Below are 15,876 nucleotides of genomic sequence, written 5' to 3' on the forward strand. Positions count from 1 at the left end.
AGCAAACAGTTATTGATCATAGTCTAAATATTCTCTAGTTGGAGGGGTACAGCTGGTGGTTAGGTGGATAACGTGGGTGAGTTCCAGCTGTGGGTGGGCAGGAGACAAAGTAGCAGATACAGGTGGAGGAAAAAGCTACCTGAGCGTACATGGAAGTTCTCTTGCACATCTATTGACTGGTTTGGATGTGTGTATTGGGCTTCAGTGTAAGACTGCTAATATGTGTATACTGTTTATCAATTAAAAAAAATTATTGAAGTGATTGAGTCCTGTGAGACTTGGCAACTGTATGCAAACCAAGTATACTTGTCAGTTCTTTCAATGTAACTTTAATATGAAATAAAGTCAATAATTGACAGTTCTCAAGCCACAATTTTAAAAAAGGTGGGAGCACCTGGGTGGCTCAGTTGGTTAAGCATCTGACTCTTGGTTTCACTCAGGTCAAGATCTTGCGTTTTTGTGGGTTCCAGCCCCTCATAAGGCTTCACACTGACAGTATGGAGCCTGCTTGGTATTCTGTCTCTTCTCTCTGCCCCTCCCCCACTCTCACTGTCTCTCTCTCTCTCTCTCTCTCTCTCTCTCTCTCTCTCTCAAATCAACTTAAAAAAAAAGACAAAATTGTATCCAGTAGGTTATCCTCTGTTGGCAGGATCTTGCATGCCTGGGTGAGATGATTATGAGCTTGCTGCTATTGATTACTCTGGATGTGTATGTACTATTGTTGTGAACAGCTTTTATGCCCATTCTCTTCAGATAAGCCAGGAACACATTTATTAAGCCAGAAAAACCAAGTGTTGGCCAATGGTGGCTTTAAAATAAGTGCATATGTTATGTATATGTGAGTATATTTTTATCCCAATACCTTCCCAAGGCCCTACATGATCTGGCATGGGCCCTCTCAGGCCCAAACGCTTCAGCCATATTTAAACACGCTCTGTGCTATTTAAACACGCTCAGCCTGTTCCTTCTCCTAGGCCCTTAGACCCATACTATCTATCTCTCTGACTAGAAAATTCTTTACACCTTCATGTCGTTCACTCCTTCTTCTCTGCAAGTCTCTGCAAAGTACAGGTCTTCACAAAGGTCTTCCTTGGCTACGCTTTCTAAAACAGCCACTCTTTTACTCTGTTGCTTTAGTTTGCTTTGTTTGCTCAGTTATTACTATCTGAAATTGATTTTATAAAGGTCCATGAAAGGAGAGACTTTGCATTTTTGTCACCACGATGCAGATGAGTACCTAGCCCATTGTAGAAATTTGAAATATCTTAGTACATATTACAAGTATCATGGAGATGCCAGGGAAATTAGCAGTCATTAACAAAGTAGTTTGTTGTGTGTTGGGGGGGTGTACTTAGTATTAAAGTTTGAGTTTTTTCCATATCTCCTCCCATTTTATTTTTCCAGTATATTGTATAATATTTTGTTACTAATTCACTTGACTTTTATAATGTCCATAAATAAGTTAGTTTCAAGATAGAACTTTGAAATGGGATCTTTGGTTTAATTTTAACTTGAAACTCTTGTAAATTCTACTTTTTTATTGACAGAAAAAAACATAAAATATTTTCCCATATTACCAGAAATAACTGAACAGAAGATTAGCCTTGTGACTATTCAAAACTCTACTTACCTTTCTAGTTTAAAAGAAATAGTTGGGTAAAATGGAACCAGTAATCGCTTTTGATGAGTATAAGAGTACCCATTTGGTCATATTTGCTTTAGATGGCTCTAGCGTTTATAATTTAGTCCCAATTTGAGTAAACATTGGCATCAGGAAAATATGGGATTTTTGGATTGAGGCAAAATATCACAGAAGATAATCCTAGGAGAATAAATATGTTGATTCTTTGGAGTATTAGATACTACAGAGTATTATTGCCTAATGCTTTTATTTATTTATTTATTTATTTATTTATTTAGCTAAAAAATAAATATTGAAGTTTCTTAACAGCAAAAGATTAAATAAATAATGTGTTCATATTACTGGAATACCACCCACCCAGCTTTTTTGAAAAGAGACATCTATATGTAATGACCTTGAGACAAGCTATCCGTGATTGATATTTTTCCCCCTTTTAAGTTTTTATTTAAATTCTAGTTTAACACATGTCCATGACTGTGTTAAAGGCAAAAATAGTAATCTCTGGAATGTGAGGTTTAAGGGGAGACATTCACTTTTTAATGCCATATATTTTCACTTTGCAGCTTTTCCAAACCAATTATAAGATTTAAAACTAATGTGTATATATTATGGAATGAAGTTTCTTCGGTTTTATATTTTCATATTTGCTTATGGTTACCGTTACTTTTTTTTAATACAAAATGTGTTAAATGTGACAAAGACATTTTTTCCCTAATTACTTATAATCTTAGTAGTTTTTTACAAAGCTAACCTTTTTTTTTTTCTTCCCCCTGGGTGCCATTCTAGAATTTTCTGAAAAAATTGGAACAATCTTTTATGTGTGTCTGCTGCCAGGAGCTAGTTTACCAGCCTGTGACAACAGATTGCCTCCATAATGTCTGTAAAGTAAGTAGGTTTCTTTCTCATTTTCCGTTGTTAGGACAGAGGGCAACTAACCTCCAAACAGTTTTAGCACGTGAAACATTTTTCCATGCAGCAGAATAGTTGTGGAACCTTGCCAGTTAAGAAACATTTCATTACATTTTGGCAGTAATGCATGTTTTAATTTATTTTAATTTTATTACTATAGACAGTAATAGTCAAATATGTATTCTATAGTCAAAGGTATTGTATCATGTTTGGAATTGTTGAGAATTTGAAATGGAGAAGAAAGTAAGGTATCATTGCTATTTTTGTTATAGCTTATGTATGTTTTATATATTATAGTGCGGACTGAAATAATTCCATCCACTTAATGAAACCTAAAACAGATTCTGTCTGGTAGCATTTCCAGAGGAGTTGAATATTGCATTATTAGTGTGGTGTAAAGGGGAAGATTGAGTTTTAGTCAAACCAAGGTTGGAATCCTGCTCTACTGCTCAGTGCTTGTGTGTCCTGACCTAGCTTCTGAATTTTAATTTCTTTTGTAACATGGAAACAAATCTTCCACATATGTGTTTGTGCCTGACCCATATATTTCTGGAAGACACATTCTATGTTAAGTGATTTGATAAGATATATAACTTAGTTCTAAGCAGGGAAATCCTAAATTTCTTTTAGGTGTTCTGTTATGAAGGAACAGGATTAAAATCCAACGTAGGTGAGGCTAGTGAAAATCATACATAAATTCTAACACTCTCATTTTATTGGATGAGGAAATTAAAGCACTCAAAATTAAGGTCATTTACCTGAAGTCTCACAATATATGCTGGAAGTGGAACTTAAAGCCATGTCTATAGACTAGTTTTCAGAGTGCAGATTCAGGCCTTTACAGTTCATCTTAAGTTTCTAGTACCTATTTAAAAGCATAAGCCATTGACTTTTCTACATGCTATACTCTGATGAAATTGGGTATGTTTTTGTTTCTGTTTTGATTTTGCCTTAGGATTGCTTACAGCGCTCCTTTAAGGCTCAAGTTTTCTCCTGCCCTGCTTGCCGGCATGATCTTGGCCAGAATTATCTCATGATTCCCAATGAGATTCTGCAGACTCTACTTGACCTTTTCTTCCCTGGCTACAGCAAAGGACGATGATTTGTCTACTACTGTGTTGCTCTTGGTGGCTTTTTGGACAATAAAGAATCTAAAATGGTTGGGGGGAGGGGGCGGGGAGGGTGGAAGCGCTATGGTGGACCATATCTCTCACGTTCTGAAGCAGCTAATCCTCTTTCCTACATAGCCATTATCTTGTGTGTGTAGTGAGAGGCCCATTTCTCAACTGTCTTTTAAATATCAAAAGGTAGTTCCTGTCAGTAACAACTAGTTTTAAATCAGTAAAAAGTCAAAGCCTCAGCTCTAGTTGATATCCAAGTTATGATTTATTTTGCAACTACCTCAGGACAGAAAAGACGTATGGGGATTTTTTAAATCATTGAGTAATTAAATGAAGTTTTAGCTACGCACTGCCTCCCAAATATTAGTTGTGCCTGGTTCATGTAATTTGATTTTACAGAAAAGGAAATGACACTCGAGATCTTTGGAACGCAGCTTCTGTATTGTGCATAATACATTTTTAATGTCTTCTTCCATTACAATGTGTTTTGCAAGGACAAGTTCATTTTTTAGCCCATTTTGTGAGCTCCATTGTGCTTTTTTTCTGGTGTTTTATGCAAGTTGACTACTAATGACTAATGAGAACAATATGAATGCATTGTTGCTGCATTAGTGTAATGTGGTGTGGTTTTGCACTTAAAAGAGGTATTCAGATGCTCTAGTTGTAAATGTTCATGAAAAGCCTCTTCTGTACTAGTCAAACTGCTTTTAGTGAGTCTCACCAGTGGTTTTACATCTGCAGAGCATTGAGGGCTGGGCTTGACTTTTGAGAGGACTGAAATTGCTTCATATTGTGATCCTAAATTTTATATTCACTATATTCCCTAAAGTATACATTAATAAATATTTTATGACCAGAAAAATAGCTCATCTTACTTCACTTTTCTACATTTGTCTGGCTTGTAAGTATGTATTTTTAAGAAGTAATCACTTCCAGAAGTAATCACTTCCAGAGTATTTCATTGTGCATTTTAAAATAGACATTTTGTACAATTCTCTATTCTTGATTTTTGGTAATAAGAACTAGTATGAACTAAGGACAGGTTTCACCTTATGTTTGATTTTTCTTTTTTAATTTTACTAAATTAGAAAAATTTTCTATAATAACTTGTCTTATGTTCAATTTTAGCATCAGTGCTACTTCTTATTTCACAGACATGAGAATATGCTAAAACATTGTTCTGGTCTCTGAAAGTATATTGTTTTCATCAGAGTAAAGTTTTAATATGATTGAATCAGTTTTTCTATTCCTGAATTCAGAGCCATATATAATGCCAATATTTATTGAGTATATGTGTGTTTATTTAATCCTTCTGACAACCTTAGAGGCAGTCCTGTTATCCCCATCTTATGGATGAACCTCAGAGGTACAGAAAGGTTAAGAAACTTGCCAAAGTTCAGGGGCTTCTGGGTGGCTCAGTCAGTTAAACGTCTGACTTCAGCTCAGGTCATGATCTCACAGTTGGTGGGTTCAAGCCCCACGTTGGGCTCTGTGCTGACAGCTCGGATCCCAAAGCCTACTTCTGATCCTGTGTCTCCCTTTCTCTCTGCCATTCCCCTGTTCACTCTCTGTCTGTCTCTCTCTCTCTGTCTCTCTCTGTCTCTCTCTTTCTCTCTCTCTCTCAAAAATAAATAAACATTTAAAAAAAAAAAAAAGGGGGAACTTGCCAAAGTTCATACCTCAGGGAAGTGGCACAGCTGTGCTAAAAACAGGCAATGTAAGCCCAGGTGCTGGCAGTCTTTACTGTTGGGCTATAAAGGATCTCACATCAAAATCAAGTTCTGGGGAACACTTACAGCATAGTGATTGGAATGGTTGTCACTTTGGGCTTGTTTTTAACAGACATTGGAATCATTTTTATTTTGAAGGATCTAATTAAATAGAACCTTTTTAGATTGAAATGAATCATTAAATTGCATCATCTAATGTATTCCCTTTGGCACTGGCCATCTCTCTGCATGAAGGGTGGGGAACATCTCCCAGTTTCAGCTACGTGAACTGGATTGTTCTGCTTTTATTGGCAAAATAAATGATTTCAATAGTTAGGCTATATTTTGTCTTTTTTTTTAATTTTAATTTTCATTTTTAACGTTTATTCACTTCTGAGAGACAGAGCATGAGTGGGGAAGGGGCAGAAAGAGAGAGAGACACAGAGTCTGAAGCAGGCCCCAGGCTCTGAACTGTCAGCACAGAGCCCGACGCGGGGCTTGAACTCATGAACTGCGAGATCATGACCTGAGCCTAAGTCAGACACTCAACTGACTGAGCCACCCAGGCACCCCTACGCTATGTTTTGTCTTAACTTTGCTATAACATTATAGACTAGGAAAGAAAGCTGATTCCAGCTTAACATGTTCAGGAGTCCAGGACGGCCCCAAACTAAGCAATTTTATTTTGCTTTTAAACTTTTTTAAAAGACTTCGTTTGTTTTTACATAAATATTTCAGTTTACTCTAAAAGATACAGGAAATAACCACAATACCATTGCCATACATGTAAAGAAAAAAAACGTTATTATCAAATATCTAGTAAATATTCAAAATTCCATTGTCTCAAATGTCATATATAGATATTTTAGGTTAGTTTGTTTGCATCAGGATCCAAATGAGGACCTTACATTGTTGTTAATTGCTATCACTTAAGTATCTTTTAGTCTGTATATATCCCCTCTATCAATTTTCCTTTACTTTTTGTGATTTGTATGTTTAAATTATTCTAGAGTCTGACAGAGTAAGATATTGCTGACAATAACCATGTGGTATGGTTTAACCTGTTTCTCTTTTATGTAAATTGGTAGTTAGAATTCAAGCATGACCAGATTTAGGTGTGAGGGGTTTTTTTGGCAAGATTTCTTCATAGGTGATATGGTTATCCCTTCAGATACTACATAGTATCTGGTTGTCTCAGGCTTAAATTTGAAAGAGGAGCTTTTCACTGGATTCTGGTACATGTAGTAGGTTACAGTGATTACTATTAAGTACTCAGCCACTTTCATATGGGTAGAGTTTTTTTTCTTAAATTTTCTTAGATTAAGAAGGGCCTCTAGTTATAGACTCATTTCTAAATAATATGGCTCACTCAACAAATACATGCATCCAGGTATGTTTAAGAATGTTAGGTAAGGGCATCTGGGTGGCTTAGTTAAGTGCTGATCAGACTCTTAATTGCAGCTCAGGTCATGATCTCAGTTTGTGAGATTGAGCGCCATGTTGGGCTCTATGCAGACAACTCAGAGCCATCATGGGATTCTCTCTCTCTCTCTCCCTCTCTTTCTCTGCCCTTCCCCTTCGCAAGCCCTCTCTCAAAATAAACAAACATTAAAAAAAAAAAAAAAAAGGGCACCTGGGTGGCTCAGTTAAGCATCCGACTCTTGACTTTGGCTCAGGTCACGATCTCGGTTTGCAAGTTGGAGCCCCACTTCAGGTTCTGTGCCAACAGCACAGATCCTGCTTGGGATTCTTTCTGTCCCTCCCCCAGTCACATGCTCTCTTTCTCTCAAATGAAATAAACATTGAAAAACAAAATGAAACAAAATAATATTAAGTAAGCTTTGGGGAGGTAGCAATCTAAAACACCGTAAGCTCTCTCACAAACTTGTTAGGACAGTTTGGCTAACAGAAAAGGGCCCTGCCTGTAACTTAAAAGCTTTGGATTTTAGTGTAGAGTCTACATACAAATTGGATAGAGATCTGTTCTGACTTGTCCACTGTGTGGCATTTCTATTTTTGCTTATTAGGGATCAAACCTTTCCCTATTCTTCAGAGCACCCTGAAAAGATAGAGCTCATGACTACCTGATTTGAGGGAACTGAGCTTGATGGTCTACTCATCACCAGCTTACGCTGGGAAGAGTGTTTTGTGCTTAACTGTTGTATGCTGGCTGATCCCCATATCAGACCTTTAAATCCTTGAAGGAACTAATTATTTAGTAACCTGGATTAATCAGACGCTACACACACACACAAAAAAACCAACACTAGACACAAGATATCAAGAACTAGCTAGAGGGACCAGACAGGCAGACCAAATGACTACTATTGAAAGAATGAATGAAAGAATGTCACACTATATCCTCAAGTATAAAATTGCATTGCATTGATAGAATAACAACAAGCTGCTGTGTGAAGAGTAGTTTGAGATTAAAATTCTTGTAAATAAATGAAAACAATATAGACAAAACAGAATAGACAAAATCTGAACATATTACTGGGTATTCCATTATATATGGATATTCCAAAATTTGTTAATGTATCTGCTAATGGATATATGAGTTTCCAGGATATTGCTGTATAAAGCTGCTTCATGTGTAAGTATTTGGAAAATAGTTGAAAGTTTCCTATAAATTAAATATGTTCTTACTATGCAACCCACCAATTTCATTAGTATTTACTCAAGATAAATTAAGAGATATTCGAAAGTGGTTTATACCATTTTACATTCCTGCCAGTCATGTATGGGAATCTAGTTGCCCCACATTCTCACTAACACTTCATTTTTGCCCTTTCATTATAATCATTCTAGGGGACGTGTAATTTCTGTAGGACACAAGAGTGGATTGAATATTTACTGACCAGGATGAGGGTAGTCATTGGTACTGTACTCCTGGTATTTCTGACTCTCAAGGGCATGTTAGGATTGTACATCTTAGCCTCCTTGTGGCTGGCTGTAGTCATGTGACCAGTTAATCATTGAACTGTAACAAATGCTGTGTGTCACTTCTAGGCAGAGCATTTCATTGCCCCTCCAGAGTTTTCTTTGCCCTTTCATGGGGATCAGTAGCACCAAGACAGCTTTTCTCATAACCTGGGTCCCAGAATGAGAATAATACAGAGGCCCACCCCACCCCCAGCCAAGCCATGATTAACATGTAACCATAAGTGAAAAGTAAATCTTCAGACCCTAAGATTTTTGAGTTAACACAACATGACCAAGACAACATGACCTGTTAGAAGCCAGAGGTGCCAGCTAAGCTACTTCTGGATTCCAGACCCACAGAAACTATGATAAGGAATGTTGTTTTAATTACTAAACTTTGGGGTAATTTGTTACCCCAAATTACAGCAAATTACAGCAGCAAAAGATGACTAATACAGATAGGGTAACCCTAAGTGTCAGTTCGTCAGGACAAACCAAGTTTTATTGTTTGTTCCAGAGTGATTATGAATACCATTCACTTTTCCTCTTTTAAAGTGGTCAAGTTTAGGAAAGATTACCTTATTCATAGACTCAATTAAGATCTCTAATGACCTAACCCTGACACTTTGTTTCTGAAAATATTCTTTCCCTACCATACCCAAGAATTTAACTCAATACCATTTTTTTCCTTGAGAAAATACAGGGGTTTTTTTTGTTTTGTTCTGTTTTGTTTTTTAAATCTCTGGTGAATTGCCATAGATGAGAAACGATACCGGTAGAAAGCATAGCAATCCCATGAACATTTTGCCTGGAAATGGTCTCCAAAAAACTTGTAACTAGAACTCTACTAGACACTAGGAAAAATTTTTGAGGTGCCCTTCCCTTCTCATATATATCTGTTCTTCATTCTGTTTGTGTGAAGATCGTGAACTATATTATATTGCTCAAATGCTTTAGTTAGAATTTGCCTGATTGGTTATTAAGAAATCACAGTAAAAGTTGCATGAGTTTTTGAGCTTGGTTATCTATTAAGAAATCACAGTAAAAGTTGCATGAGTTTTTGAGCTTGTTTGCAACCACCACTAAACTATATACACTACACATTTTAATTTTGGTCCCAGATATTTATTTACCAAAAATTCACACAAACACATCTTAACAAATCTATAAGTCCTTATAAAATACTTATAAAATATAATACTTATAAAAGTACTTCAGTTTTCTAGAGAATACCCCCGACTCACTTTTTTTCACTTTTTATTTTAAATTTATTGTACACTGACAAGTTCTAGAGTTCTTGTGTACTCTTCACTTACCTTTACCTTAAAGATACATCTTCTATAGCCACAATAAGTTATCAAAACCAGGAAATTGATACTGGTGCAATAATATAAATTTATAGATCTTACTCAGATCTCATCAGTTTTTACATGAAGTCATTTTAGACAAATCTAGTTCTGACATTTTATACATGTATAGATGGGTGTAACTGTATATTTAAAGGTTCCATCACAGGGCACCTGGGTGGCTCGGTTGAGCATCCAACTTCCACTTAGGTCATGATCTTGCAGTTGGTGGGTTTGAGCCCCACAACGTGCTCGGTGCTGACAGCTCAGAGCCTAGAGCCTGCTTCAGATTCTGTGTCTCCCTCTCTCTCTGCCCCTCCCCCACTCACTCTGTCTCTCTCTCTCTCTCAAAAATAAACATTAAAAAAAGATATTTCAATGTTCTATCACAAAAAAATTGCTTCATGCTATCCACTTCATAGTCACACCCTTTCACTAACCCTAACTCCTGACAATCGCTAATAAGTTCTCCATGAATATAATTTTGTCATTTCAAGAAAGTTATATCAGTGGAAACATACAGTATGTAACTTTTTGAGATTTATGTGTTTTTTCCCCCATAGCATGATAACCTTGAGATCCACCTAAGTCATTGCATATATTGATAGTTTCATTCTTTCTATTACTGAGGAGTAGTCAGTTTTATCTTCTATTAACCCATCAATGGGCTTTGAGGTTGTTTCTAGTTTTTGCCTATAAGGCAAAAAAAAAAAAAAAAAAAATCATACAGGTTATTGTGTGAACACAAGTCTTCATTTCTCTAGGATACATACACAGCACAATTCTGCGTTATATTGTGTGTGTGTGTTTTACTTTATAAGAAACTGCTAAACAGGTTTCCAGAGTGGCTGTACCATTTTGCATTCCTGAGAGACCCAATTGTTCAGTGTTCTTGCCAGTACTTGTTATTGTCAGTATTTTTTTCTTTTAGTAATTCTAATAGATGTGTAGGAGTATCATCATGGCTTTCTTTTGCATTTCCCTAATAGCTGATGATTTAATCTTTCATGTGCTTATTTACCATCCGGTATATTCATGAAGTGTCTGTTTAAATTTTTTGTCTGTTTTCTAGTTGGATTGTTTCTAATGTTGAGTTTAGAATTTTTTTTTTTTTAATGTTTATTTTTGAGAGAAAAAGATCGAGCATGAGCAGGGAGGGGCAAAGAGAGAGGGAAACACAGAATCCAAAGCAGGCCCCAGGCTCCGAGCTGTCAACACAGAGCCTGATGCAGGGCTTGAACCTACGAACTGTGAGATCATGACCTGAGCCAAAGTCGGATGCTTAACCAACTGAGCCACCCAGGCACCCCTAGAATTCTTAATATGAGCACTAGTCCTTTGTCAGATATGTGAATTTCAGAATATTTTTATCCCAGTCTGTGACTCATATTTTCGTTAAGAGAGTGTTTCTCGGAGAAAAAGGCTTTCATTTTGATGAAGTCTATCTGATTTATCAGTTTTTTATTTTATGGGTCATGTTTCTAGGGTTAAACAACTCTAGAGGAACATAATTTATTACTTTTACTCAGATACTTTCCATTATTCTTTACAAGCCTGATTTTCCGCTTTTCTGTTATTTCCTTTCTGTATGAAGAATTTACTATAAGAATTCTTATAGATCAGATCTTCTGGTGACAACTTCTCTTTGTTTTCCTTCATCCAAGAAAGTCTATTTCACTTTTACTCTGGGAGATCTTTTCACAGGATATCGAATTCTGGTTGGCAGTTCTTCTAGCACTTGAAAATATCTTGCCACTTCGTTCTGGCCTCTATGGTTTCTGATAACAAGTCTGCTGTTGAGGCATGGAAGCCCCAATCATAAAACACATATCTTGTCCAGCCTCCTTCATGTCCACATGGTTTCAGGTCCTGTGGGTTCCCTTTTCATTTCTGCCATCTGGAGGTCTCCTTTTCTTCCTTAATAACCAGTTTTTGTTTTCCTGTTTGTTTTTAATGGGGGGGACAAAAAGCATTTTACCAGCCTTTCCATTTGGAACAGGGATGGCAACAGTTCCCACATCTCTTGAGTCTGTGTCCAAAAAGAAAAGTGCTGTTAGCATTTTTCATACATTATTATTTCACTTCTCATACACACTTTGTGAGGTAAATGGTATCGTCTACATTTTATAGATAAGTTACTGATTTCAAGAGAGTTACCGTAAGTTAGATAGCAGCCTTAAACTCAAGGCTCTGTGTTACTTTCTACTACTTTTTCTGCTTCACTATGTGTTTATTTACTGCAGTATTTACTTTCAATTTATACTATATCCTTTTGCTCTTTGAAAACCAAGTCTGGACACTATTTTAAAGAGAACAAATGTGCAACCTAACTGAATTTCATCTAAAAATTCTGAATGATTATTGTTGCGTGGTGCATATTTCTTTTAGAGCTTCTTTTCATTTTCATAAGAACTGTATGTTAACTAAAATTTAAATTAAACAAAATAAAACATGGTGGCCCCATGGGGGTTCAGTCACTTAAGTGTCTGACTTTGGCTCAGGTCATGATCTCACCGCTTGTGGGTTCCAGCCCTGTGTGGGGCTCTGTGCTGGCAGCTCAGAGCCTGGAACAGCCTGCTTTGAGTTCTGTGTTTCCTTCTCTCTCTGCCCCTACCCCACTTGCACTCTGTCTGTCTCTGTCTCTCTCTCACATACACAAAAATAAACATTAAAAAAAAAATTTTTTTTTTCAAAATATGGATATCATTCTTTTAATTTTTTTTTTTTTTTTTTTAATTTACTTTTGAGACAGAGAGAGACAGAGCATGAGCAGGGGAGGGGCAGAGAGAGAGGGAGATGCACAATCCTAACCCGGCTCCAGGCTCTGAGCTGTCAGCACAGAGCCCAACGAGGAGTTCAAACTCACGGACTGTGAGATCATGACCTGAGCTGAAGTCAGACACTTAAAGACTGAGCCACCCCGGCGCCCCAACATGGATTTCATTCTTAAAGGCAACTAGGAGCACCTGGGCGGCTCAGTTGGAAGCATCCGACTTGGGCTCAGGTTTTGATCTCATCGTTCATGGGTTAAGCCCCACATAGGACTCCATACTGATGGTGTAGAGCCTGCTTGGGATTCTCTTTCTCCCTCTTTCTATCCCTCACTGCTCATACTTTCTGTCTCTCCAAAATAAATAAGGTTTAAAAAAAAAAACTAAAGGCAACTAATTTCTGGGAAATAATGAATTATGTACTGAGCCTGTTTAACTGTAGCACCTTTCAGACTCTCCTCCCAGAACTTCCTCATGCTTAGGAGCATTAGACTTCAAATTAACAACAATTTTCTGAATGGCAGATACCATTCCAGGCTAAAGGCGGTCTTTTTGACAAAATACAGAAATAGTGCTAATCCTCCACAGTCCATCCGCTCCCTCCCAACATGGCTGGCACCACATACTATACTCACTCCTTTGCTATTTGCAAGTTTATTTAACAGCCTACCCAACTGTCGCCTTCTGTGGAAAGTATTTTCCTCATTGTATTGTGGAATGCATTTGAAGCAACTTCTTTTAACCAATAAAAACATTTAGCTCTATTTTGGGGAACTTTAATATTCCTCTGTAGTTCATGTAGGATAGAATGTCTTGAACATAAGCAAGTTATTTTTTTCTTTCTGTTCTTTATGCCAGACTTTAAAGAAAGGATCTGTTAGCATCTAATTCTTTGGCTGCTCCTACTGCAGTGAGTAGCAGTTTGAGATCAAATTCCCAGTGACAGCACTGTTGGGAAAGTCTGCATATTTTTAGGATGACTGACATCACTCCTGGTGCTGTTGGATGACACCCTGTTTTCTGGAAAGTTATGACTTTGGCTGTTACTTAAAACACTTAAATCTTCACAGTCTCACCAAAGTTTGTGTTTTGTTTTTTCAAATGAACTTCAGAATTGTTATTGTACAAAATCAAAAATGCCACATCCTGAACTCTACAAACACTGGTAAGGTTGAAGTACAGCGCAACAAACAGATCAAAAGCACACAAAAATTTCTCTTGCATTGGTTCTGAAAACCCTAGGCCTCTGTAAGAGGTCCAAATACCCAGAGAATCATACAGATTAATTTAAAAGAGTTTGTAGTTGATTTTTTCAACCCCCCATCAATTTTTTTGACTTTTGAAGAAATTACAGATTTTATCTAACTTAATTTTAGAAGTTAATTTTTAAGATGATAATGATTTCTGACTTCATGTAGGTTGAAAATGCAATTATGTCATTTGTATGAATTTGTGCAAACATTTAGTATAGGAGCAGTGATACAGAGAAAAGGTGTAGGTTCCCAGGTTAGCATACAAAAGACTATTAAACCATAATTTAGTAACACTGCTTTTATGGAAAAGCTATCCAACAACCCTTGCCAGTTCCAGGCAGCAGAAACAGGCACTACCCCAAATTTACTACATTTTTCCCAACTTTGGGGTGGGTGATCCGAGGGTACAGATTGTTATCTTCTTTAATATCAAAGGCTCATCTCTATTCCTAGTGAGTTGCATGTATGAAAGGTAGCAGGGAGACATGGGAAAAGCTCCAGATGAAAGTAACAATGTATGCAAAACTGGGTGGTTAAAGCACCACTGGGAGGCACCCCTGAACTGGGAGGAATGGGGGGCATCAAAAGGGAGGAGTGGGTGGGACCCAGTACTCAGTGAAGTAAGCAGTGAGAAGGACTTGCTAATAGGAGAAGGAAGAAAAGGGCAGCAGTACGAGAACATCATACACATTACATGAATCCTGCGTATCAGGGGACTTGTCTGTGTACATAGTTATAGTTGGTAATCAACAAGTGGGTCCTCCAGCATCTGGGTTACTGCAGTGATTCTGGGAAGTGTCCACCAGTCCTATCCTCAGGATTTTGCTGCACACTGGGCTGTTTTCAACTTTGCAGACACTCTAACCAGGGCATTCACTTCCCTGCCACAGGCCTCAGGTTTAGGTTCCTGTATGGTCCCATTAGCTCAACAGTCTTCCTCCTAGTTGGTTTCCAAAAAAACTTCCCTTGTTCTTCCTCTTCTGAGGGTCCTCCCTTCTCACACACCTTTCCCTTCTAACCATGGACCCTCTAGCCCTCTACCCCTTTACTGAGAGGCCACCCTAAAATTCGCCCACACGCTGCCCAGACTTTTGCACTCTATACTTTTTAACCATGCCTCTTCTCCATTTTCTTCTCGCTCCTTGTCCTCTTCCTAATTTGAGGGAGTCTTCTTGCACCTCCTGACCCTGTGCCTTATTACTTATAACTCTTGACTCCCTTCTCTTCCCACCCTGGACAGCCTTCTCCCATGTCTCCTACCCCACCATTTCCTGACTTTCATCTGTCTGGTCAGTGAGCTGATAATGTTCTTTCTCCTTCCACTTCTTAATCCTTTCCTTCTCCCCATCCCCACTGGAAGCCTCTATCTACCTCCTCCCCCCATTTCCTTCCTGTCTGTAACCTGCATCTTTCTCCCACTTTCAATCCTACTCTCTGCTTTACAGTCCCCATTACAGATCCTTCCCTCTTCCTGACCCAAGGACCTCCACCCACCCCATTCCTTTTCTTTTTTCTCAAAGCCCTTCACCTGAGACAGAGTCCCCTTCTTCTCCTCTGTACCTTATTTTCGTTTTCTGTGATCTTGACTCTAGGCTAAAACCCCTCCTCACCATTCTTAACTCTTAGGAGTCCCACACCTCTTCCCAACCCTGACTTTCATTCCTCATCTTCTTTCTCCCATCCATATTTACCAGGGACTCTTTTTTTTTTTTTTTTTTAATGTTTATTCAGTTTTTAAAGAGGTGGGGGTGGGGGGCAGGATCCGAAGTGGTCTCCATGCTGTAGCACAGAGCCCCACACGGGACTCGAACTCATGAACAACAAGATCATGACCTAAGCCAAAGTCAGACATTCAACCAACTGAGCCACCCAGGCCCCTTCCTAGGGATTCTTAAAACCGTTTACATATGAAAATAACCAAATGCTGTGATAGAGATCCTAAGGCCTTCAAGCATGCTTCTCTCTATTCCTGAACACTCCTTCTGCCCTTTCCCCACATCTAGTCATGCCTGGCTTCTTTCTGTTCAGATTTTAGGCTAAACGTCACCTCAGAGAATACCTCCCTGCCCACCCAATGTAAAAGTTTCCCAAATCCGCCCCCCCCCAACCTACCATTTTTGTTTTCTAAATAATATTTAACACTGAAGTCTTGATTGATGTGTTTTCTGTTCATCTAGCATTGGTGCTGCATGAAAGAGGT

The 15,876-nt window shown here is 38.0% G+C and overlaps 1 protein-coding gene across 2 annotated transcripts in view; it reads left to right on the forward strand.

Annotated features, from left to right (window-relative positions):
• Positions 1-7,608, forward strand: part of UHRF2 (ubiquitin like with PHD and ring finger domains 2) — an 82,001-nt gene extending 74,393 nt beyond the window's left edge. For both annotated transcript variants that reach the window (XM_049634467.1, XM_049634475.1), the window contains 2 exons: positions 2,429-2,527; positions 3,507-7,608. In XM_049634467.1, the coding sequence (XP_049490424.1) occupies positions 2,429-2,527; positions 3,507-3,653 (246 nt within the window). In that variant the 3' untranslated portion in view covers positions 3,654-7,608. The remainder of the gene's footprint in view (positions 1-2,428; positions 2,528-3,506) is intronic.
• Positions 7,609-15,876: the final 8,268 nt, after the last annotated feature.

Source organism: Panthera uncia, chromosome D4 (genome assembly GCF_023721935.1).
Source record: "Panthera uncia isolate 11264 chromosome D4, Puncia_PCG_1.0, whole genome shotgun sequence".
Taxonomy (NCBI): domain Eukaryota; kingdom Metazoa; phylum Chordata; class Mammalia; order Carnivora; family Felidae; genus Panthera; species Panthera uncia.